Source organism: Haemorhous mexicanus, chromosome 18, assembly GCF_027477595.1.
Source record: "Haemorhous mexicanus isolate bHaeMex1 chromosome 18, bHaeMex1.pri, whole genome shotgun sequence".
Lineage (NCBI taxonomy): Eukaryota > Metazoa > Chordata > Aves > Passeriformes > Fringillidae > Haemorhous > Haemorhous mexicanus.
Window position 1 is genome coordinate 8,550,449 of NC_082358.1, and position 23,791 is coordinate 8,574,239.

Consider the following 23,791-nt stretch of genomic DNA (forward strand, 5'->3'; position numbering starts at 1 on the left):
CTGCCCCAGCCCCACCAGCACACACCACCGGCGGCTGCAGTGGAGGAGCGGTGCAGGTGGCAGGGGCCCAGCCCACTGCTCAACCCCAGCCATGCTCTGCACCCTCCTCCTAAAAGGTTTCCAAGGCTTCCAGTTAGCACCAGTTAGCACCAGTGAACCCAGCGATGGCCAGCCCAGCCTGATGTCACCCCAGCTACCAAGAAATGGGAAACAAAAGCAACGTGATGCCACTGCCACTGCCGCCACACCCCTCTCAGCCCGGCTGTGTCACAGGGCCGGGCACCCACACTGGCCCTCAGGGACCCCACATCCCAACAGCTGCCAGGTGCAGCTCTTCCATCCCACTCCTCCCATCCTCCAGTGCCTCACCGGTGCCCCATGGCACAGAGGGGCTCTCAGTGCTGCCCACGCTCCCCAGCCCGGGCAGGGCTTGTCACTGTGGCTTGGGGCAGCCAGAGCCAGAACTCTTTGGAGCCATGGCAGGGGCACAGGGGATGCAGGGAAGGCACAGGGGCCATGGGTGTGGGGGGCAAGGGGGCTGGGGGGTCCAACAGCTCCCCTGCCCTGCAAACCCCTGCCAGGCCCTGCACGCACGCACACACACACACACATGCACACACACACACACGCACACACATGCACACACACACACAACCCCCCGGGACAGTCCCGGCCGGGGGGCACAGGGTACATTCAGCACAGCCCCTCGGTGGGGGCCGGTGGATCTGGGCAGGACCAGGGACATTCAAATGCAGAGCCCGAGCAGCCCCACTGCTCTGGGGAGGCAGGAGCAGCCAGGGGCAGGCAGGGCGGGGGCTGGGGACAGGCAGAGGGGACACAGGGTGAGGTCAGGGGAGGGAGGGTCCCAGCTCAGGTTTATACTGCGGAGCTGGAGGGGGGGTGATGCTGATGAAGGAGTGAATGGAAAGGCTCCCGGGTAGGAAGGGATGCCAGCCCAGGAGAGGAGAACAGCTGGGGGTGAATCCCACTTTGGGGAATCCGGGGAACGCCGGCGGCCCCGCACAAACCCCTCAGTGGTGCCAGCCAGGCCCTGCCACCCCCGGCCCCAGCGGAGGTAGAAAATGTCACACAAAATGTCACCATTCAGGTGAAAACAAACCCGATGAGATGAAGCAGTTCCTGTGGGGATGGGGGGAGGATGGGGTGCAGCCATCCTGGCCTCACCTGGGGACCCAGCTCTGAACCAGGCATGCAAGGTTCATGCCCACCCACGAGGGGCCCCCCAGGCCAGGGTCTATTCCCCACAGGATAGTGGAGACCCCATGGAGTTGGGGACATGGCTCAACCCTGAGCCAGGGGGACTGAGGAGGGATATGAAGGGGCTCACTTCGAGTTGGTGTGGCAGAGTTGGGGGAAGTGGGAGACATGGGGGGGGACTGGATGGACCCCGGCTGTCCCTGCCCCAGCTCCCTGGGGGCCACAAGCCGCATGCACACCCCAGTTCAGCCACGTTCCATCCCCACGGCTCTGCCGTGGCACAGGCACCTGTGTGCTGCCCGCTGTGCCCCACCGTGCCCCACCGTGCCCCTGGCAACTGCCCGCCCCCATCCCAGGGTGCCCCCGGTCCCCATCCTGCACCGCTGATATGGGCCACAGCACCCACCGCCTGGGCTCAGGCACCGGTGAGGTATTTTGGCAAGGACGAGCCCTGGAGGGCGTGGGGCGGCCGCCATCGGGTGGGACGGGTCTGGGCTGCGGGAAGGCAGAGCGAGGAGGGGATAGCACCAAGAGACCTCCCCAGCCACCGCCCACGAGATGCTTGGCACGGCGACACGGCAGCGCCGGCAAACCCAAAGGAAGGCAAACAGCTGTGGAGACACAGGGTGGCCTGGGTGGCACCGGCGCTCCCGCCGCAGCCTCACGCCCCGCAACCTACACGGTGGTCTCGTACTCCAGCACCTCCTGCGGGGCGCCGGGGGTGCGGTACTGCAGGCGGGGGGTGGTGGGCGACGCGTACTCCAGCGCCAGGATGGTCTTCCGCAGGCGCCGGTCGATGAAGTGGGCATCCCAGGCCGGGTACTTCTTCCTGGGCAGGTCAATGCGGATGACGGGCCCCTCTGTCCTCGGGGCGCGGGCGGCCGGCGCCGGCGGGGCACAGGGTCGCACCTGGAAGACGGGCACGCAGCTGTCCCGCTCCCCCGGCGCCCCGTCCCGCTCGCCCCCTGTAGTCCGCGGCAGCGAGCGCGGGGGGCTGGTGACGGCTTCCACGGGGGACCCCGGCACCGGGGGGGCCTCCTGCCGGAAGATGCAGCCCACGGAGCGGTGGCTGAAGATGGGGCCGTTGGGGTGCAAGAGGCAGTAGTAGATGAACATGAAGAAGATGCCGAGGGCGAAGCTGGAGCTGACCACGCAGACGAGGATTAAGGCGTTGAAGTCGGAGGTGGCCTTGCGGTCGTAGTACAGGAACCAGAGGATGGTGAGGGCGGCGTTCTCCGACAGCGTGATGATGTAGTAGATGCACATGCGGTAGCGGCTCCGACCCTCCTTGACGTTGAACCAGCAGAAGATGTAGATGATGCCCACCACCATGTTGTAGATGATCTCCTCCCACTTGGACATGCAGAAATCCGTCTCACCCTGGATGATCCAGAAGGTCATGATGCACCAGTGGGTGACGATGAAAATGCCGAAGTAGAGCTGGAACACAGAGGCGAAGAGGGCAAAGGCGATGGCACGAGCGGCGATGGTGAAGAGGTGCCAGAGGATCTGCACCACGGCGCCCTTGTAGGACATGGGCATCTTGTCTTCCCGCGAGTCCCGCAGCACTTTCTGGTAGGACGCGATCATCCAGGCCAGCGAGACCAGCGAGGCCGAGGCTGAGAGTCCTGCAGGGAGCGGCCATGAGAGCCCACAGAAGCCAGGGACCTCCCTCCCCACACCCTGTCCCCCACCAGAGCTGTCCCTTACCCTGCAGCGGCTCGATGCTGTTCTGCTGCACCATGATGCTGAGCTGCAGCACGAGCTGGGGCGCGCTCTTGAGGAAGGCCTCGAGCAGCCGCAGCATGCTGATGTCCGCGCTCTCGAACATCATCCGCCAGTAGAAGTGGCGGCGGCGGTGCTCAGCCTGCCAACGGCTCTGCAGCCCCAGGTACAGCGTGCGGAGGTACCTGTGCGAGGCAGGCCAAGGGTGAGGTGAGCCCACGCTGCCAGGTGAGCTCACCCCACTCTGTCCACACCAGGAATGCCCTGTGACCACTGCCAACCTGTTCCTGCTGATTTGGGACGGTGGAAAGCCCCCTAGGCTAGGGGTGCCGGGAGCTGAAGGGCAGAAGCAATGAAGAATGCATCCCTGTCCCAGGCCAGGGCTCCAATTTGGGAAGGGCCAGCTTGTGCAAAGCCAGCTCAGCACCCCACAGCCCCAGCACATCACCACGCTGCCCACCTAGCCATAGAATGCCTACCCAACTATCACCCCAATCCTTAACCACCCATGCAGGGTCTGGCTTCCCCCACAGGGATCCCACCCACAGCTTCACTTTCCAGCCACCCATGGATTCAGGCTGCCCCAACCCAGCACCACATCCGGCTGCTTCTCAAAAGGGATATTTCGGTCCCAGCTGGCGCAGAGCCCACCCTGCTTCCTCCTGCCCCGGCCAGGAAGGAGGAACCAGCTGGTTGTGCCGTGCTGCCCACAGGAAGCTCCTGGCGCTCATGCCGGTGTTGCCTGGGCTCTTGGCAGGGCTGCGGGCGCAGCCACACGCTGGCCCCGGCCATCTGGTGGTCGGCCGGAGGTCAGCGGAGCTGTGCGTGGCACCGACGCACGCCCGGCTGAGTCACCGCCACCAGGGACCCTCCCCACGGCACCGGGCCAGATCTGGCACCACGGGAGAGGACGCAGGGCTGGCCAGGCAGGGCTTCCCCGGGCAGTCCTGCCTGCACCACGGCCAGGGCTCTGCTGGCGAGGAGAAGAAGGCAGCCGGGTTAGGAGGAAAACAGGTGCAGCAGGAGGACATCAGGCCACAGATTCCTCCCAGAGAATAAAATCCTCTGGCAGAGCAATGGCTTCTCCATCAGCTCCAGAATGTGCTGCCAGACAACTCCATCAGCCCAGAGCATGGGAGAAAGCCTGATCGCAGCACTTTCAGCTCATCCGTCAGCAGGAGGAGGCAGGAGCCAGCCTTGCTCCCGCTGCAGGGACAGGAGAGTGCTCCCACCCCCGGGGCTGCACAGCCCAGAGAGCACAGTGAGGGCCATCAGCTGGGGCCACCGAGCCCTCAGGACACCCTGCTGCCATCTGCTCTGGCCCCCCAGCCCCGCTCCCAGCCCCCACTGCCTTCTCTGTGCTGGTGTCAAAGTGATAACCTCCACCTCCGGGGCAGCACCTAATTTTAGCCTTTGCTGCAGCCTGTCCCTCACTGCTTGGGGTGGGGAGAGGTTGTAGCCACCTGGCTCCTGGCCCCTGGCACAGATCTGCATCCCAGTGCCACCTGCTCATGGCAGCCAGGCCAGCGCTGCCACAGTGGCACCACCAGGGCCACGGCCCCTCAGAAGGGCCTGGTGAAGGACCCTCCTCTCTGGTGGGGAGCAAACCAGTGGGCAGCCCAGGGGGGGAAGGCACAGCATAGGGGGAAACAACAGGGGAAGGAATGTAAAGCCCTGGCTGCTGCAGGGAGTCACTGCTGTCCCAGGGTGCCCATGCATGAACCAGGCTTGGGAGCTGGTGACCTCATCCTGTCCCTGTAATTAGTCTTGATAATTGGGCTCATCAGTGATCCCACTGTCCACGGCAGAGAGCAGCCCCGCACACACACTACAGAGCCCCAGCCCTGGGTCCTGCACTATTCAACAAGTGACCCGTGGCCTCCCCAGCTTTCAGCAAGGGCACAATTATCCCTCTGTCTGCCAGCTCCATAGGTCTCATTAAAATGAGATTTCATCTCCCATCAACTCTCCCGAATGAAATGTTGATTCTTATTTGTTCTGCATTTGATCATGCCGTGGTGTTTCAGCCCAGCGAGCGATCTCAGCGCTGCCAGCACGGCGGGCGCTCCCCAGCCCTGCGCCACGGCAGCTGCACGGGAAACACAGAATCAATCACTTGAAAAAAAATCATTTAATTTTCAAAAAAACTGATGATGAGGCAGAAACCGACAGTGAGAGCTCTCAGGGCTAATTGCTCCCTCCTTTGTATTGCAAAGAGTGATCCAACAAAAACCCTGCAGCAAGAAGGTGGTGGCTTGGTTGGGCACTGGTTTTGTCAGAGCCCCACTACAGCTGGATTTGTCACCAGTGTCACTGCTTGCCCCCAACTCCCAACTACTGAGCCCAGTTCTCAAGTGCTGGAAAAAATGAATGAGGAGAAAAGCCCAGCTCTGGTTACAAACAAATCCCCTAATCATCATCCTCAGATGGAAAAGGATGAGGGACTCTTTGGTCCCAGAGCGAGCAAAGGGAAGTGTGATTTTCCTAGAAGATAATTTGGGATCTCATCCCTTAATCCTTTATTTAAACAAGGAGAAAATTGCTTCTCTGTTACAGCCATTTTAATCCCTTACACATCCTACCAAGTCAGGTCATCAGGGAGAGCTGCACATGTGCCCGTGTCACCACATCCACTGTGTCCCACCAGCCCCACACTCCAAGATGCCCTGGCATCAAACCATGACACCTTGGCTACTCAGGGCAGATGAGAGTACCTGAGGGCATCTGTGCTCAGGGAAAGGCTTTGTCTGGCCCTAAAAAACCCTTGTCCTTTGCACCAGGGCCAGGTGGGGACTGCCAGCACTGGGTCCTGCAGCAGGACAAGCTGACACCCCAAAGCTGGGGGTCCCAAGGGCTGGGAGAGCTCCTGCCCCCACACAGACAGATCAATGATCTAGGGAGCAGAGTGGTGGGGAAACCTGCAGGTCACAGCTCTGCCACCCCTCACGAGCCTGCCCAGGATGATCTTGCCCTCCTGGACTTCTACCAGACTGGCACCAGGACTGAGGGGTGGCACTGGCTCCCCAGGCCAGCAGAGGATGGGGGTACATAGGCTGATGGGGGCTTTCAGGAAGAGAGGGTACCACTGGCCTGGCCCCAGTGACCCCAGGCAGCCAAATCATGTGTGACCCTGGGCTAACACAGACACAGGCACTGATAGGGCTGTCCCCAGCCCAGTGGGACCTGAAGCACACCCTGGCCAGCTGCCAGCCCACAGAGGTGGCAGGGAACCCTGGCACACTTCCAGGCACACTTGCATGAGCAGCATCCCTGCCCTGCAGAGCTGCTTTGGTGAAGAAGCTGGGGACTTTGTGAGTGGATAACAATTCCTGAGCTGCAAAACCATCCAAGCATGGCCCACAAGCACAGTGGTGGTGTGGGACCAGCTGGGGACAGGCCCTTGCTGCTGCTGCTTACACGGACACATGGTCATGCCACCAGCAGCATCTCCGGAGACACCCGTGATGGAGCTTGTGCATGTGCACCATGAACATACCCATGACTGCTAACTTCAACAGATTTAATTAGGGATAACCACAGAGCCAGTGCTCAGAGCTGCTTTTGCAGGTGGGAAGCAGCTTTCTTTTTGGGGACTGGGTGTTTTTATCACAGGTGTGGTTTGGGGCTGTGCAGTGAGGTTGGTAGAGGTGACATCTGCAGAGGTGAGGGAGAAGGCAGGTAAATCAGGGAGGGGGAGATTTTTGGCAAGGGGCACAGTGCTCTGACCAGGGAAAATCCTTTCTTTCACCAGCAGCATTTATCCAACATTTCTTTAACTGCCACATCCTCCTGCACCGGATCCAACCCCACTAATGGGTTTAACAAACTGCATTTAACTGGTCACCCCAACTAATCCCAAATCCAGAGATTAGAAAGAGCCTCAGCTGCTGCTTGAGACCAACATATCCTGGAGGGTGAGTGCTGAGAATTACCGCTTTAATTGGCTTAAGAGTCTCCATGGCAGAGCCGACCCAAGAGCGGGACTGACACACCCAGGAGCAAAGCCCCCGGCTGCGGCTCAGCTCCAGCTTGGGCCAGGATCAGGTGTGCCAGGCTCACGCCAGCTGCAGGCAGGGCCAGAGAGTTCCTGTCCTCTCACACACCAAAGCAGGTTTTGCACCCACCCTGCAGCCAGAGCACCCTGAGAGTGGTCCCGTTGTCAGGGGGATGGGGGAGGGCAGGTGTATTGGCAGGTGTGCTGAGCACAGAACACACGGCACTGTCAAACAAAGTTAAACACCCCGGAGCATCCCAGAAGGAGCAGCAGAGGAATGAACATGCAGACACCAAGAGGGAACGAGCAAAGAGCCTCTACTACAGCACTCGGGAGGGGAAACAGGATGGAAACCCGAGAAGGGAGTGCTGCCGGCTCCAGGCATTGTTCCGGGCATTGCCTTTGTCTGTCCTCCCGGCACCGGCTCCTTCAGAGCCGCCCAGTGCTGGGCCCGGCTCTTCCCCAGCGCGGGGCTGGAGATGGGAGGGCACGGGGCTGGGCCCACAGCACAGAGGGGGAAGGTGCCAAGAAAACATCACCTTGTGCAGCTGGGGGGTCGGCAGAGAGGCAGATGAAGGGCCTTGAGCTCCCCCAGCCTGTCTGCTGCTTGCCCTGCCCATGCCACCAGCCTGTCCCCAGGACTGGGATGGGGCAGCAGCAGAGCCTGGACAGGCTGGGAACCACCAGCACCCCCTTACCCACCATCCCATATATCCAGTGAGATCAGGACAGGAGCCTCGAGGTGTTCAGGGCCCAGCATAAGCAATTCACACCCCCAGAACCACACTGCCATGGCCAGGCAAGTCCCCAACAGGCCCAGCACCACCTGGCAGCAGGGATGGCAAGGCTGTGGCACTGAGCTGGGCTGCAGCTCCTCACCCACACCCACAGCTGCTATCCACACCCACAGCTACTACCCACACCCCCCTGTGCCCATGGCTGAGAGCTCTTCTCCATCACTCATCTTTCTGGGGCCACGGAGACATTGATCCCTGTGCCTCCCCAGCTGCCTGAGCCTCTGCTTCACCTCTCCATCCCCACCCATTTCCCCATGCCTTGTCAACCCCTCCTGAAGTCTCCATGCTGTTATCCCCACCCATGTCCCTGCTGCACTGTGCCGCTCCCTCCAGGCCCTGCCTGGCTCCATGATCCCCATGTGCCCCCCTCCCCCCGTACCTCCAGCCCTGCTCAAGCTTTAACAAGAGGATCAGGCCCTGCAGCAGCCCCATCCCAGGCCTCTGTACCCTCACCCCCAGGTACCCTCGTACCTCCAAACCTGCCCCAGCTGCGGCAGGTGTGTCAAGCCCAGAAGCACCCCCATCCCCTCAGCACCGCTATCACCCCGTTAGCCCCATGTCCCCTGTTCTCCCATACTTCCCATGCAGCCAGACCTGCCCCAGCTGAAGCAGGTGAACCAGGCCCTGCAGCTGCCCCATCCCCGCCGTGCCCACACGCCCCAGGCACCCCCACGCCCCGGGTACCCCCGTACCTCCAGACCTGCCCCAGCTGCAGCAGGTGGATCAGGCCCTGCAGCAGCCAGACGCAGAGGCGGCAGCAGCCGCGGGGGCCGCTGTCCTTGGTGCCGCCGCCGCTGTCCTTGGTGCTGGCGGCGAAGTCGTAGACGAACCACCTGAGGCTGAGCATCTGCACCACGAGCGAGGGCAGCAGCACGAACAGCAGCGTCAGCCCGAACCACCAGCGCTGCCCCCGCACGTAGTAATGGGCCGCCAGCCACAGGTCCGAGGCACCGTCCGCGAAGCAGACGAGGAGCGCGCAGAACACCCAGCACCCGTCCCGCAGCCGGTACCGCCGCGCCGGGGGCTCCGCGCCCGCCTCCCGCCGCCCGCCGCCGCCCTCGGGGCTCTCCAGCAGCACGGCCGGGCCGCCGCCGCCGCCGTCCGACTTCGCGGCCATGTTGTCGGGGGAAAGGAGGAGAAAGGAGGGAGCGGGAGAGACTTCCGGAGGGATGGAGCCCGCCCCGGCAGCGCCCGCCCCCGCCGGCCTCGCCCCGCGCCCGCCGACACCGGCTCCCCCCCGCCCGGCGCCGGGAGCCTGCGGCGGGTCCCGCCGCTCCCCCGCCGGAAGGGGCAGCCGCCCCCCCGCCGGCGCCGCGGGGTCCCGGAGGAGCGCTCGGTGCCGCCGGGCGCCGCCCCGCGCTGGGAAGGGCAACCGGCCCCTCCCCCGGCCGGCCCCCACCCCCGGGTCCCCGCCGGCAGGGACCGCCCGGACCCGCCGAGCCTCGCACGGTGCACCCCAACCTGTCCCGGCGGAACCGCCTTGTCCACGCTGTCCGACCACCCCTTCCCAGCCCACCGAGTACCGGAGCTTCCCGGGAAGCTCCTGGGTAGCCCCGCGGCCCCCCAGCCCCGAGGCTCAGTCCAGGCAAGACCCTGCCCATGAGTCCAGGCTTGGACCGAGGTCCGGGTGGGTGGTGCAGGTGTGGGTGCTTCTTCCTCCTTGGGCTGAGACAGGACCACAGACCACCAAAACCCTGCCCAACGCAGCCAGAGAGGGTCCCAGCAGGGACTGGCTGGGCTGGACCTGAGCCCTGCTTTGGAGGGAGAGGCACTGAATCATCATAGGATGGTTTGGGTTAGAAGGGACCTCAAAGATCAATTTGTGCCAACCCCTTGCCAAGGGCAGGGACATCTTTCACTAGACCAAAGAAGTGTCCTCTTTGAGAAGACCAGTGAAGGGGTTTGGTAGCAGGCTATTGTTGTTCCCGAAATGAACTCGTGAAAGAGTTACAGATGTTATTCCCCAGCCTTGGGAATGTCCCTGAAAGTGAAGTACCAAGGCCACCGGATTCTGGGCGCACAAGAGCCCTGAGGCTGCCCCGCTCTGCCGCTCCACCTCTCCCGAGCTTGTTGCCTGCGGGAGTTTGGACACAATGTGTGTGAAGGATCGAGGGGCCGCACCCCGGGACGTGCTCACACGGAGCAGCGCTGTGCCGGCATCCCCGGCACGGCTGAGAGGGAGAGGGCTGGGAGGGAAAGGGCTTTCTCTCCTTTGTGGCGGGTCTCCAGGGACGGTGACTGCATACGGGCAGCTGCCTCCTGGAGGCAGCCCCAGCCCCCAGCCCACGGGGTCGGGCTCCGGCTCTGCGGCTCAGCCCCGGAGGCTCAGCCTGGTGCCTCTGCCTGCGGAGGAGCCTGGCTGGAGCCTGGCCCGTGGTCAGCACACCGTGGCACACTGAGAGGGGGAGCGTGTTTGATCCCGGGAAACGCAGCTAACTTCCAAATCCTGCCTTGCAGGGTGACCAGAGGGATCAGCACAACCCGGGGGTGGGGTAAGCCTGGATTCCTGGGATGAAATCCAGGGGGGGAAGATGTTACTCAGCACAAGGGAGTGGCCGGGCCCTCGGCAAGGTTCTCCTCGTGCTGCATGTATTAGCATTGATAATGAAACACCTCACCTTGAGATGCTCCTGACAGATCCCCTCCACAAATGCCTGCCTGGGGGAGGGGATGCTCCCAGCATCCCAAAGCCTGAAGAAAGCAGCCTTTCATCAACAACCAGGCAGGGCAGGGCCCCTTCCAAGGATGGGGTCCACTGGCCAGAGCCCCTATCAACCTTTGGCCACTCCAGACCTCTTTGGGCTTGGTCCCTGGGGTCTTTCTGTCTTGGCTGGGTGATGGAGCACAGACCACGTTGCCATGACAGTGGGCACAGTGCCAGGGAGAGGGGACCTGGAAATCAGGGCGAGACAGACCCACCTTTCTCCCCTGACCCTGAAACACCCCCTCTGAAGCAGCAGTTAAAGATCCACAGCCTGAGAACATGGAGACCGTGGACTGAAGTCTGATTTAGCTTAACAACAGGCCCCAGCAGCCACATGAAAGGAGAAGAGAGAAAAAACCTTATAAACATCCCTGAAGCTTCCTGTGCAGCTGCCAGCAGGCAGGGAGGGTTTCTGGCTGCATACAGAAAAGGGCTGCAAGGAAGAAAAAGGAACATGATGAAACCAAACCTGCTCTTTCCACAAAACACACAGCAAAGCAAAGCAGCTCCCGGCAGCAGGCGGGCAGCTGCTTCCTCTGACTGCCCAGTTCCCAGGGGGACTGGTCCAAGTGGACCTCTGATTCCAGTCTGAGTCCAGCTTCCAAGCAGAATGTCTGCCCCTGGTGCTGGCTCCAGGAGGAGAAATCCATGATGATTTGTGGCTGGCTCAGAGCTTGGCTGGGAACAGGCCGCAGAGTGCAGCACCAGCCACTTCTCACTGCCCTGAGAATGTTTTCCAGATGCCCATGGCTTGGTGATCCCTCAGCTGCAGCTTCCCCCATGCCTGTGTTGAGCTGGGCCCCACCTTCCTAGGGAGAGCAGCCCCCACCCTTCCATGCAGCCCAACATTCCTGGCAAAACCCTGCCTTCACTGCACTGTCATTGGCAACCCCAGAGTCACTGCTTCCTTCCACTGCTGCCAGGACACAGCCAGCCAGCTCCCTGTTCCCATGCCACATCTCATCTCATCCCTGTTCCCATCCCCATCCCCATCCCCATCCCTATCCCCATCCCTCCTGACCAGACTCTGAAAGCTCTCCCTCCCTCCCTACTTCCTTCCTGCTTTTTCATATCTCCAGCCAGCTGCTCCCACTGACAAATGAGCATTTCCCAGCACTGGCTTCCAGCCCCCATCCCAGTACATATTCTGGTTGATGTCAGGAAGGAATCTAACCCGAGTGTGGATCATTCCCAGCCTGGAGTGCCTGTGTGTGCCCCAGCACTGGCTCCCACTGCTCCCTGAAGCTGCTGTACTTCATTTGATGCTGCCACAGACAGAGATCTCAGCTAACTGAAACAAATGACCTTATGGGATTAGAGCCAGTAATCTTCTGATCTGGGTAATCTCCCTTAAGGGATTATTTGCCCACAGAAGTGTGGTGACCACCAGCCAGCTGCTGCCTTGCTCCCTCTATCCCTGTCCCATGTGGTCCTCATCTCTGGCAGCCCAGAGGGGCCACAGCACTGGGGTCACCACCTTTGGGGAGCTCCTTGTCAAATGAGTTCCATGAAGTGCATGTGCCAGGGCCCCCAGGTGCTGGGGCTCCTCCTCTCCCCGGCCCATTCAGAACCTTGAGATGCTGTTTCAGGGCTCTGTCCAGAGCAGGGACATGGGACATGAGAACCCGTGTCCCCTGTTACCCACCAGCCCTGGGTGGGCTCCTGGGGTCCATTTCCTATTGCAGAGTGTACACGGTGAGGATCTGCCAGTCCTCGTCATCAGTGCTGGGTCTTTCTGCATCTCCCACACCCCATTTTTCCAGCTCCTCTTGCTCATGGCTGGATGGGGTAGAAAGAAAGGGATAAAAAGCTTTTTAAGGAGCAATATATTTCCTTTCCTGCAGGCAGGGTCGTTCAGGGCAGCAGATGGATATGGTCCCCTGCCAGAGCCTTCCTGGGACCAGCCCCTGCCTGACACAGGCTGGGGGTTACCAGGGCTGGCTGAGGGTGAGTCAAGCTGCCAGGACCACAGTTGGCTCCAGTCCCTGGGGATGGCAGGTCCTGGACGTTGAGCTACAGATGAGCCACCAGCTGCTTAAAGGAAACCTGAGCTAATCGCCCCGCGCTTTGAGTGCCCTTTATTGCTTTCTGGGATGACAGAGAGGTCGCCTGATGCTCTAAGAGCCCAGCTGCCAACAGCGGTCCCGTGCTGGGAAGCAGCGAGGAAGAGGAGACAGACGGTGGTGCTAGGGGCGAGAGGACAGGCTGTGAAAAGTGATAAATAATTCACACACAAGGGGACCAGGCAAGGCAGGGCTCTCAGCCGCTGTCCCTCAGGGCTACAGCGAGCGGGGTGTGTTTGGGGCCGGCTGCGGGGCCAGGACCCCCACTCTGGGGCTCAGCGCCACACGGCCACACCGCACCCTCCATCCGTCTGTCGGGCGTGGAGTCCCGGGAGCAGAGGCAGCCCGTAGCCAACCCCGGGATCGTTAGTCCGCACTACGGACGAGATCCCACGCTGGTGGCGGGCACGTCCGTCCCAGCCCACGGCTAGGGCTCACGGCCGCTCTGGCGCCCCCGGGCACGCGTGTTTGCAGCCCCGCTCGGTCCCCGCCGTGTTCGCAGCCCCGCTCGGTCCCCGCCGTGTTCGCAGCCCCGCTCGGTCCCCGCCGTGTTCACAGCCCCGCTCGGTCCCCGCCGCGCTCGCAGCCGCCGCCACCCCAGGGCGCCCAAACCGGGCGGCGCTCCCGGCGGCGGCCGCGAGAGGGCGCGCTGAGCCCGGCCCCTCCCGCCGCGGAACCCGCCCGCGCGGCTGCGGCTGCGGCCCGGAGCCGAACGGCGGCGGACCTGGAGCGGCCCCGGTGGAGGCCCCGTTCGGCCCCGCCATGGCCCGGGACCCGGCCTTCGTGCTGCGCTACCTGGCCGAGGTGGAGGAGCTGGCCGAGGACGTGCTGGCGGCACGGCAGCAGGTACGACCCAGATCCGGCGGGCCTCCCCCGCCCCGCTCTGTCCCGCCGCCGGTAGCCCCGAGTCCCGGCCGCTCCTGCCTCTCTCGCTCCCGTTGCAGATCGTGGACCTGGACGTGAAGCGGAACCGCAACCGCGAGGCCCTGCGGGCGCTGCAGAAGGACCCGGAGCCCGACGGTGAGGCCGGGCTGGCTGCGCCCACCGTGACCTCGTGGCCGCGGGTCGCGGAGCGGCTCCGCTGACAGCCGGTTCCTTTCCGTTCCTTTCCGTTCCTTTTCGTTCCCCTTCCGTTCCCCCTCCGTTCCCCCTCTCCCCCAGAGAAGGCCATGGTCTGCTTCGGGGGCATGTTCATCGAGCTGCCGAAGGCGAAGACCCGGGAGATGCTGCGGCAGGGTGAGGTCACCGCGAGGGCTCCGTGTAGCTCTTAGTGTTTTAATAAGCACCACAATTAACAAGATGTTGGCTCAATTAACGGGTTTCTGTCCGGGGATGGGCTTTGAGGTGCCCAGAGCCTCTCGAGAGGCTGACTCTGGCCCGTTCTGTGCCCTGGGAAGCACATGTGGAAGATGCTCGGCCCCGAGGGTGGTGGAGGCAGAGTGGGACCCCCCCTGTGCCTGTGCTGTGTCCCGTGGGGAGTTCAGCCTTCATCCCAGAGCCCACCGCAGTCCTCCTCACTCCCACCTCTTATCCCAGACCAGGAAGAGCTGGACGAGGAGATAAACAACCTACGGAAGGAGCTGCGGGTGAAGGTCAACCGGCTTTATGAAGCTCAAGGTAAACGCTCCCACTGGAACCTGCCTGGGAGTAGACTCATGGATCAGAAGATTCTTTAGTTCCATGTATTCCTGCAGCCTCTTTTCCACTGGTTTTGCAGTTCCCTCCCTGCCCCAGCAGCCTTGTCTGTCTCTGTGTGGAGCTGTCACTCACCAGCACCCTGAACCCCCTCTGACCCTGTGCTGGGGTGACCCCACTTCAGCTTCCAGGGCTGTCCCTGCCCTCCCCACACTCCTCTCGAGTTTACCATGAGCTGCTTCACTTCTTTGGTGACAAAATCCTGATGTTTTCAATGTGTTTTTCTCAGGTAAACCTGAGCTGAAGGGGTTTAACCTGAATCCCATGTCTGCTGAGGAAATGAAGCTCATCAACCGCATCCTGGAGGGCTGAGGTGGCCGTGCCATTGTCACAGCGTGTTTGGCTGTCACTGGGCTCTCATGTTTCAGTAGCCACAGTCCTTTGGACTTGCAGGACGTTGGTGTGTCCAGAGCCCACCCAGGTGAGGTGGGAATTGTTTGGCTCCTCATCTACAACTCTGCAGTTTCTTTGGACCACAAACCCTTTCCTGCTCTGTGCTAGATCTCAACACAGTGGGCAAAAGCCCACAGCTGGGGTGGAAGTGGGATCATTAAAATCAGAGCAGTGGGACATTCCTGACTCCATGTGTATGTTCCTTGTTGGGGGTTTATGTGAACTCTTCTGGGGTTTGGCTTCAGAGCTGCTCTTTTGTCACTTTGGGAACAGGAGTAGGAGGGGTTGGGAATCCTCCACATGCCTGAAGCACAGAGGAGGAGTTGTGCACGCCTGTGGCATTCAAACAAAGCAAAGCTGTACATCTGAGGCACGTCAGGAATCTCTAAGGATGTGTAGGGAGGAGCAGGAGGAGGCAGCATCCTTTTAGTCTTGCTGGGAAAACATGTTCCACTGTTGGAAGGCAGGAGACGGCAGAAATGAGGCTTTCAGGACTGGCTGAAGGGATAAAACTTGGGTATATTTAAAAAAACAGCCTGAGGAGAGCTGAGCAGGAATGGTCACTGAGTTTGTCTTGTAGTAAAAGGACAATTGATGTAACCAGTAGTAGTTTCTGCAAAGGTTTTAAAATTTGCTGTTTACTGCACTCCCCCACTGAATGTGCTCCCCCAAGTGCTTAACTTGGTCAAGAGCATAAGATTTAAAAAACAATAGTGATAATTAGTACATGACTACAGTGTTTGTTTGTTTTTTTTTCCCCTGCATACAGGAAAGTGTCTCGGTCCAACCAAGTCCTTAACTTTTTGAACTTCTGTAGAGATATTTCTGGATGGAGTTTCAGAACTGTAAACATGGTTGTTGTCCTTTCTCCAGCCCTGAGGTTGCTCACCTGTTGTCCAGCCCTGAGGCTGCTCACCTGTTCTGCCAAATCTTGCATGAGCAACAGAGCTGGGCTTGGTCCCTTGTTCTCTTTCCTTTTTCCCAGCCATGACAACATCAAACACAGCATCACCATTTCCCTGGCTCCCTGAACACCTTCCAACTCAGCAAGGCCTTCTCCTGCCCTGGCCAGTTCTAAACATGCTTCACATTACACAGAGTTCCAAAAAATACCCTGTATCTGACCCCTTAAAACCAAGGTGTGATTTCTTTAAACCAAAAAACCCAACTACCATTGCTTGGTCCTACTTTTAAAATTCTCCTGCTCATACTACATACCCTAAATGTGTCTCTGTCCACTTCAGGCTTATATTTCAGACACACAGACTAAAAATAACAGACTTACTATCTGAGCTGTCTTGCCTGCAGCTTTTTCAGAAGCCTGCCTGTCTCCTGGGAGCAGGAGGCAGCTCACAGTGCCACATCCCAGTGCAGGAGCTGCTCTTACATAAGCCATGTGGTGCAGCCAGTCCGTGTCTCCATAATGTGATGGCAGGGTTATTTTTACAGTCTCATGGCAACAGGTTTTCTGCTCTGACATGTTTCCATAGTAGTAGCAGGAGGAGGATCAGGTGCTTGCCTGCCCTGAAAGCTTTGTTTTGCTGTGCAGAATGTGTTTAGCCCTTTTGCTTTCTTACATGGAACAGAACTAAGCTCTGCAGTGCAGAGGGCCAGCTGAGCAGCCAAGCATCCCTGTTTCAGCTAAAATACCTCATTCCAGCCCACTGCAGCTTCCAAACTGGGAAACTCTCAGAAGCAAGGGAGCCAGTGCCTTGTGCTGAGCCAGTGGTGCCCAGAGAGAAGTGGGAGCTGCTGCTGCCTGACACAAGGGGAGAGTGAACTTCACCAATGAGGGTGTCTCCCACCCCAAACTTGGGATCAGCACCACACTCTCTGCTGTGCAGCCAGATTCCTGAAAAGATGCTTCATTTGTTTCTTCCTAGGACACACCAGCCACAATGAAGGCATTAACAGGCAAGTTACACAGCACCTTCCTCTTCCTGCCTGTAGATGTGAGGTGATGTTTCACTTTCAGGTGAAGCTCTGCTCATGTGTTAGTTAGAATCCACAGCCAGAGATGATGCTGGACACACTGAGGTGTGCATGGCAAAAGGAACAGTGTGTGTCAGCTTCTCCAAGTATGGAGAATCCAAGTACTGCTTCCCATCAGTAAAATACACAACTAGCTTCAGGAAAGTGCCCAATAAACAGTCACCACAGTGACTGCAGAGAGTCATTTTTGGAAAACATTTGGTCCTTTTGGTCTCCTAATTCCATAAGAGCTCACACACTCATTCTTGTTCCCCAGCGAAGATGTGCATTCCCCTCCTGTGCCAACAGCTTCAGGACCCAGCAGGACACCTGCTAGCACTGGATGAATTCTGCACCTAAATGTGTGCTTGCCGTGATGTTCTCATTCCCAGAACATCCAGATCTCCCCCTCTGCTGACAGGCCTGTCATTCCAGACCAGGTCACCATGCTGCTCCTTCCCTGTCAGCTTATGGCATCAAACTCATGGACCGAAGTACCTGAGCAATGACAATACCCCAGCTGCATGCAGGAATCAGCTCCCAGACAAACAGGGACACAGCTGAACAGCTGAAAGCAGGGGACATCTCTCTGCTATTAATATCTGGGGTTGTGTAGTCAATGACAAAATGCTGCAGGACCAGCTGCTGGGAACAGAGTGCTCCAGCAGCAGCACGAGTGGGAGGCACAGTGCACAAGGACCTCTGACAGAGAGCTCTTGTGCAAGTCCTGGCTCCAACACGGACTCCAGTCTCTTGGCAGCCCCATGCTGCCTTGTTTTCCCACTCTGAAGGGGCAACTTGCCTCCTTACTTTGCTCTGCTTCTGGATATTTGTCATTTAATCTCAATGAAGGTTAGAGGATTATGATCAGTTGCCAAGAAAATCATGAAACCAGACTATCCATCCCAAACAGTGTAATAAAACCCCTCAGAAAGTGATAAACATCTTCACCCTCCTGCTCTCCCTGTTCACAATGCAAAGTGAGTCTTTCAGAAGATGAACTCGAGTTCAGAGTCTTGCTGGCAGCTGGCAGTGAGGGAAGGTGAAGTGTTTACCTCCAGAACCCAGCTGAGGAGATATAACAGTAAATTAGGGAGAAACAGGCAGTTTTGCCAATGGCTCATTAAGAAAAATGCCTGCCCACAAAATCATTACCCTGCTAGCAGGCAGGAGTGTGAAGCAATAGGAAATCCAACCCTAAATCTCTTTCCCATGTGCTGAGCCAAAGAACATTCTGAGCTTGTTGCAAAGTTTCTATTCCTGTTCTTTATGATACTAAAGAAAAAAAAAATCCCTTTGGCTTCCAGAAAGAAAAGTGAAAAAAAAAAAGTCATGCTCAAGCAGTAAGTGCTGAGGAAGATTCACAGAATGAGCATTAACCCTTTTTAATTGCAGATGTGGGTGTCTGCAGGGAACGGCTTCCCAGCAGAGTGTTCAGATATCTCTCTAAGAGCCCAGCAGCACTGTGATGATGTGATCAAGGACTTTCATTCCAATTAATTTCTTTCCTGACTAACTGAAGTTACTTTGGCCCTTTACCTGCAGGCTGCCTTAGCAGTAATTTTGTTTGAGGCTGTGAACATAGTAGATTGTGCACATTAGAGCTATCCCAGACCAGAAATGAGCTTAATTTATTTGTTCATTTGAAATAAAACTGTCCCCAGTGGCGCCATGTGAAATACTGGGCTGAAGCTGACAGGACACAGTGCTGTAACAAGTTATACCAGTGACCACATCTTGTTAGAAGGAAGAGTTAAATTAGAGATATTTCATAGGAGAGCACCATCAACATTTGTCACAACTAAGGGAAATTGCCTTACCTATGCCTCTGCTTGCTCTTTACATGACTAAGAGTGAAAGAATAATAATCATATTTTTGCTTGTCATTTTTGTAGTGCTATTTGCTGTTTCTGCTTCTTTCAACTCTTGTAATGACAAATCAGTTGCGTTCTCGGGTTCCTGCTGTTGCAATACTTGGGTTGCCAATGTAGCAGATAAATTTCAGAGAATTTCAGCTGAATTTCATGAAAAATATTTTTCACTTAACTAGGAAGAAAACCTATATTAAAAAACAAACAAAACCAACAGAGTAAAATTCTGTTTTAAAGGGGCTTTTGTTGTTAAGTACCCCCAGTTCCTGGCCTGCATCTCAGTCAGTGCACCACGGACCTAGTGATGTTCATTGCTGGCAGTCAAACCACTCTGGGGGGGAATTTATCAGTGCTGATGGGGCACTGCTGTGGGACACATAAACAGGAGAGATGATCATAACCCTCCATCTCTGGCAAGTGCTCTGATACTTGTGATTTGCTGGTACTTGGATGGGAGCATCTTCCAGAAATAGCCAAGTTGGCAGGGTTTCACAACAGGGCTAGAGATCTGACAGTTATAAGGTGCTGCACCCAGCTGAAGTCTGATAATCTGATTAAAAGCAGCTATATCCTTCCAGGTGGCAGCTTCCTTCATGTAACCAGTTCACACAGCTGTACATCTCACTTGCTGCACCACACCAGCTCACTCAGCCTGCAAACCCCTACCTGCAAGGTGTGAAAGCATCACGAGACACTCCTGTACCAGGGGTGACCTGACACTATAATCCCTTGTCTGCTTAAGAACACATTGAGGGTTTCAGATCCTGATGGGTTGGGTTATCACAGCCCAGGAGCTCAAAGTAGCATTTGTCATTGCTAATCCTCTTCTGAACACTGGATAAAAATGCTTGTCCATATCCACAATGAGAACCTCCAATAAGCCCCAAACTTGAGAGTCGAGCACCAAGTTTGATCACCCACCTGCAGCCCTGAGACATCCAAACAATTACCCAAAGTCATTCCCAACAGATGACCACACATTTAGTCCATGTGATTTGTTTCCAATCATAATCTCCACAGCCCAGCAAGAATTCTGAGTGAAAGGCCAGAGACCAGAAGGTTGGGGCAACCAGCCACACTCAGCAGTTAATTTCTCCAGGATTAACTGCTATGCACCTACAGGAGAAAACAGTCCTCAGGTCTCCATCAGAAGTTCCCCAGCAGCAATTGATATCCTCTCTGCTATCAGGGTACTGCAAAAACTCTCCTTTCCCTACTGACAAGAGAGATTTATAGAAGGAAGCAGCCCTTAAAATGGGATGTTCAACACCATCCTCCATTATGCTCAAACACCATTCTCAGATTCATGAGGAATCTGACAACCTATTTTTTTTCCTTCCATCCTCTCTCTCTCTGTCCCTCAGCTGCCACCTCTTGAGAGAGGCAGCTTAACAGTGACAGCTGTGTGCAGCAATGCCAGCCTTGCTGTCCCTCTGAGGTCTCAGAAGCAAAGGGCTAAGCTACATCTACCTCTCAGGAGTGCACTAACCAGAACATTATTGAGTTTAAAGTAAAAGGATCCACATTATAGATGCACAAAGTGACATTAAAGCAGAAGCCTGGCCCAGCCTCATGCCTAAAGCTGCTACCAAGGAAATCACCTGGCTGTGTGTCAGGAGAAGAGGCAGCACAGTGAGGTGGCTGCAGCACACATGGCAGCTGCCAGGGTGAGGTCAACTCCTGCCAGACACCCCACAGCAAGCAGGAGAGAATAGCCTGCAAGCAGCATGTCCCCTCCCTGGCCAGGAGCAGTCAGGTGTAGGCTTTTGTGCTGCCATGTTTGTGAGAGGAACATCTGGGCTGAGATAAAGATCTAAGACAAACAGACACTGAACAAGCAAATATGCAGTTCTCACTCTGACAGTCCTCTGTGCCCCAGCAACAATTATTTTCCCTGTCTGTCCCTAACTATTTTCCCATTTTTCAGTCACCTGAGCTGAAATCCAACACTGCATGATGCTATCTGACCAAAAATAGTAAAAATCAGAAGTAATCAACAAAGTAAAAGAAAAGAAAAGAACAACTGCCCTGAGCTAGTGCTATACCTTAAGGTGAGTCACTAGCACAAGTTGCCCAGAGAAGCTGTGAACACCTCCTTGGGAAAAAACAAAGTTTGCTTAGATAAATTGGTTGAGCCCTGCAATCTGCTGTTTCCCAGATAACCCACTTGACAAAGTGTTATTGCATCAGATAAGGGAAAAGGCAGATAAGAAGCAGATCCTGCAGAGGTGGGCTAATGTTTTTTGTCATGCCAATTTCCTCCCTCCCTATAAGGCACAGCTTCATGTGACAGTGTAAACTCCCCCCCCAAGGGAGGTATCAAGGCCTTTCCCCTAAAACTGAATGAATATAACCCATGGAAGTCTTTGTTGTATGTGGCCTCCTAATGGATGAAGACTGTGACCATCATGCAGACCACAGACATTGAAACCGCACTGATCAAATCTCATCACTGGATACCTGGGTGGTGATATTTTCCCTCCCCCCTATCTTTTACTGTTCTTTCTTTTTTTTCTTTCTCTTATGTTTTCACTTTTTTTACTTTTATATTTTTATAGAAAAAATCAAAACAGCTGTATGCTTCCTTTTCTCTTATGTTGTTTCAAAACAAACCTGCCTCATATATGTACATTGGTCATTCTGTGTTGTTTCACTCTAATTCACCCCAAGGGATCTATTAACAAGAACCTGAGTTACCATCAAAGGTGAGTGGTAACACCCATCCCTGGAAGTGCTCAAGGCCAGGCTGGATGGCGTTTGGAGCAAGCTGCTCTAGTGGAAGATGTCCCTGTCCATGGCAGGAGGCTTGGAACAAGATCTTCACATCACCATGTCTCCAAACCTTGGCACACCCTCCCCCAAGGGCAGGGTACTCTGCACCCGGTACAATGGAAAGGCTTTTGATCATTTAGAGTGAGTGTGAACTCTGCTGAACTTTCTCAGAGAGAACTGATGGATTTTTCTGTCTCCAAAACCATCAAATTGAGGTGGCATAACTTTTGGGAAGATGTGTTAATCAAATGAAAGCTATCAAACTCAATACAGCAGCAAGTGTGACACGTTGAAAATCAAATAGTTCTCTCCCGTGAATCACCCTGTTCTTACATTCTGTGAACCCAACGAAGAAGAAAGGCTGCCAAAATTCAACCACTAACAGTAAAACCAGGAGTGACATTTCAGCTTTGTTCTGAGCTGATTTGTCAAACTGACATTTCCAGTGATCTGATGACACCAGTTTTCCAATGAAAAAGGTCTGGAGAGAGACAGGGTGACGGCAGCAGCAATGGGCCAGCCGAGTCCTGTAGGTATCTGCAGGAGCTGGAAGTGACAAGGTTCATCTGATGCATCTCATACCAAGCAGTAGAACTGCACAGTCCTTTTCTTACCCTTCTGGAATCTTAAAAATTCCTGAGTTGAAAGGGACCTACAAGGATCTAAGTCCAGCTCCTGGCCCTGTGCAGGATCACCCAAAGAATGTACAGTATAAATACATTGTAAAGCATGTGTACTATATATACATACATACATACATACATACATATATATATATATATATATGTGTATATATACGTGTGTGTGTGTGATAGTAAAACCCAGTTGCTGCCTAGTGTTAGATGTACCTGAGATTGGAAGTTTACATATAAATATGCACACAAACTGTAAAAAATCAGATCCCAAAGGAAGTATCCATCCATTTGGGAAAGTCCATTGTAGAAACCTTTATTGTTACCCTGGAGAATGGTGAAGGAATATGGCAGGAGGGCAGCATGGGAAAACAGACCAAGCACTGGCAGAAGGAGAGGATGAAAAAAGAGCAAAAGAACAAAATGCCTGATGGATATTCCCAAAGAAAAGACAGTCATTCTCACCTTCTTCAACCAATTTTACATTTCAGTTTTCAGGAACATTCCCCCACCTTGTGACTTGCCAACCTACAGATGGCAATTATGTAGAGAGCAGACTTAGTGGCTTCAATGTTAGCATTTCCTGCAGTTTTCCAGAACTTCACTGCAGAAGACCTGCATAACCTGATTCATCAGCTGCTCGTGTGCAAGCATGTTTATTTAAGGTTATGGGGGCAGGGAGATTCAACAAAAACCCCCTCATGTTTGTGTTTGGAGGATTCCTGGAGGAAAGGCAGAGCAGGCAGCCTATGGGGAACTCCCACAGCACCAAATAAACAAATTCTGTCACACAGTTCCAGAAATACACGTAACGCAACATATGTTGTTGGGAATTTTAAGTCCCATTTTAAATTTGTGTATGTTACAGAAGAACTTGATTAAACAGAAAAGACAAAAAAGGTGTTGGGGAGCTATGGAAAATGAGCAGAAAAATCCTGAAATCAGCCTAGACTGCACATTGCATATAAGAGGGTAAGGAGTGGCCCAGATAAGGCACCCAGGGAGCACAGCTCCCACATTGCTGCCCAGGTCCAGCTTCCTCCAGCCCCAGGATGTGGCACTGGGCACATCCTGCTACTGCTGCCTCTTGAGTGTGGGAATGGGCAACCCAGGACATCACAACACAGGGCTGCTTCAGAACACAGACCAACAGAAGAAGTAACATGGAGTTTATTTTCACTTGCCTGCAAGTTTTGAGGTCAGCCACAATCTATTTAAGTTGTTGGTATAATTTCATACATCCTTATTTACTGTGTTCTGCTTATTTACCATGTTAATTGAGGTTGTGGGGCAGAGAAAAACGGCTTAATATAAGGGTTTTGTTGCCAATTAACACTTCCCATTTTTAGAGTTAGCTAATCACTAGCTGCTATCCTCCTGGTTGTAATTCACAAGTTAGTTTGCATAATTGCCTCCCAGTTGCTTCTCACATGGGTAAGACAAATCCTCCTGTCCCAGCCTCCTCACCAGACCTGCTGCACAAAACAGAGGGACTGCTCACTCGCAGGGATGTGTTTTTAATTATGCACCACGGCACAACACTTGGGATGTTAAATGGCTTGAATCCTCTGGCATGGGCAAGGCATTTCTCAGTGTCACATTATATTGTCACAGAATTTCTAAGGGAAACACAATTTTTCCTTAATCCCCAGAACAGCGGCTGAAGTGGAAGCTGAGGTGTTCAGCACAGCTCCAGGTTTGGGGGGACAAACATGACTCAGAGCATAACGTTGCCCTCCTCTACCAGCAGGGCAGAGAGAAGTTCATGCCAACCAAATCCACCCCAGCTTGTGCTCCAGACTGGTAATGGATATCCCTTCCTGGAAATGTTCAAGGCCAGATTGGGCCGGGCTTTGAGCAACCTGGTCTAGTGGAAGTTGTCTCTGCCCATGGCAGTGGGGTAGAATGAGATGAACTTTAGGATCCCCTCTAACGCAAACCAAACCATTCTGGGCT

The 23,791-nt window shown here is 55.7% G+C and overlaps 2 protein-coding genes across 2 annotated transcripts; one reads left to right on the forward strand and one right to left on the reverse strand.

Moving 5' to 3' along the window:
* Positions 1-1,852: 1,852 nt before the first annotated feature.
* Positions 1,853-8,851, reverse strand: XKR7 (XK related 7). Its single transcript, XM_059862673.1, has 3 exons — positions 8,427-8,851; positions 2,929-3,128; positions 1,853-2,846 (listed from the first exon to the last, which is right to left on the reverse strand). Exons 1-3 carry the CDS (start codon positions 8,849-8,851, stop codon positions 1,894-1,896), a joined length of 1,578 nt encoding a protein of 525 aa, XP_059718656.1. The 3' UTR covers positions 1,853-1,893.
* A 4,328-nt stretch (positions 8,852-13,179) lies between these two features.
* PDRG1 (p53 and DNA damage regulated 1) lies at positions 13,180-14,775 on the forward strand. The gene is made up of 5 exons (XM_059862687.1): positions 13,180-13,347; positions 13,446-13,521; positions 13,663-13,737; positions 14,038-14,118; positions 14,426-14,775. Exons 1-5 carry the CDS (start codon positions 13,264-13,266, stop codon positions 14,506-14,508), a joined length of 399 nt encoding a protein of 132 aa, XP_059718670.1. The 5' UTR covers positions 13,180-13,263; the 3' UTR covers positions 14,509-14,775.
* The last annotated feature ends 9,016 nt before the right edge of the window (positions 14,776-23,791 follow it).

Excerpts from the sequence above, each read along its gene's own strand:
- XKR7 (XM_059862673.1), bottom strand. The coding sequence starts at position 8,851 with ATGGCCGCGAAGTCGGACGGCGGCGGCGGCGGCCCGGCCGTGCTGCTG. Across the intron at positions 3,129-8,426 it reads CAGCTGGGGCAGGTCTGGAG|GTACCTCCGCACGCTGTACC; the intron begins GTACGGGGGTAC and ends TGCCTCGCACAG. Across the intron at positions 2,847-2,928 it reads CAGCATCGAGCCGCTGCAGG|GACTCTCAGCCTCGGCCTCG; the intron begins GTAAGGGACAGC and ends CGCTCCCTGCAG.
- PDRG1 (XM_059862687.1), top strand. The coding sequence starts at position 13,264 with ATGGCCCGGGACCCGGCCTTCGTGCTGCGCTACCTGGCCGAGGTGGAG. Across the intron at positions 13,522-13,662 it reads GAAGGACCCGGAGCCCGACG|AGAAGGCCATGGTCTGCTTC; the intron begins GTGAGGCCGGGC and ends CCTCTCCCCCAG. Across the intron at positions 13,738-14,037 it reads CCGGGAGATGCTGCGGCAGG|ACCAGGAAGAGCTGGACGAG; the intron begins GTGAGGTCACCG and ends CTCTTATCCCAG.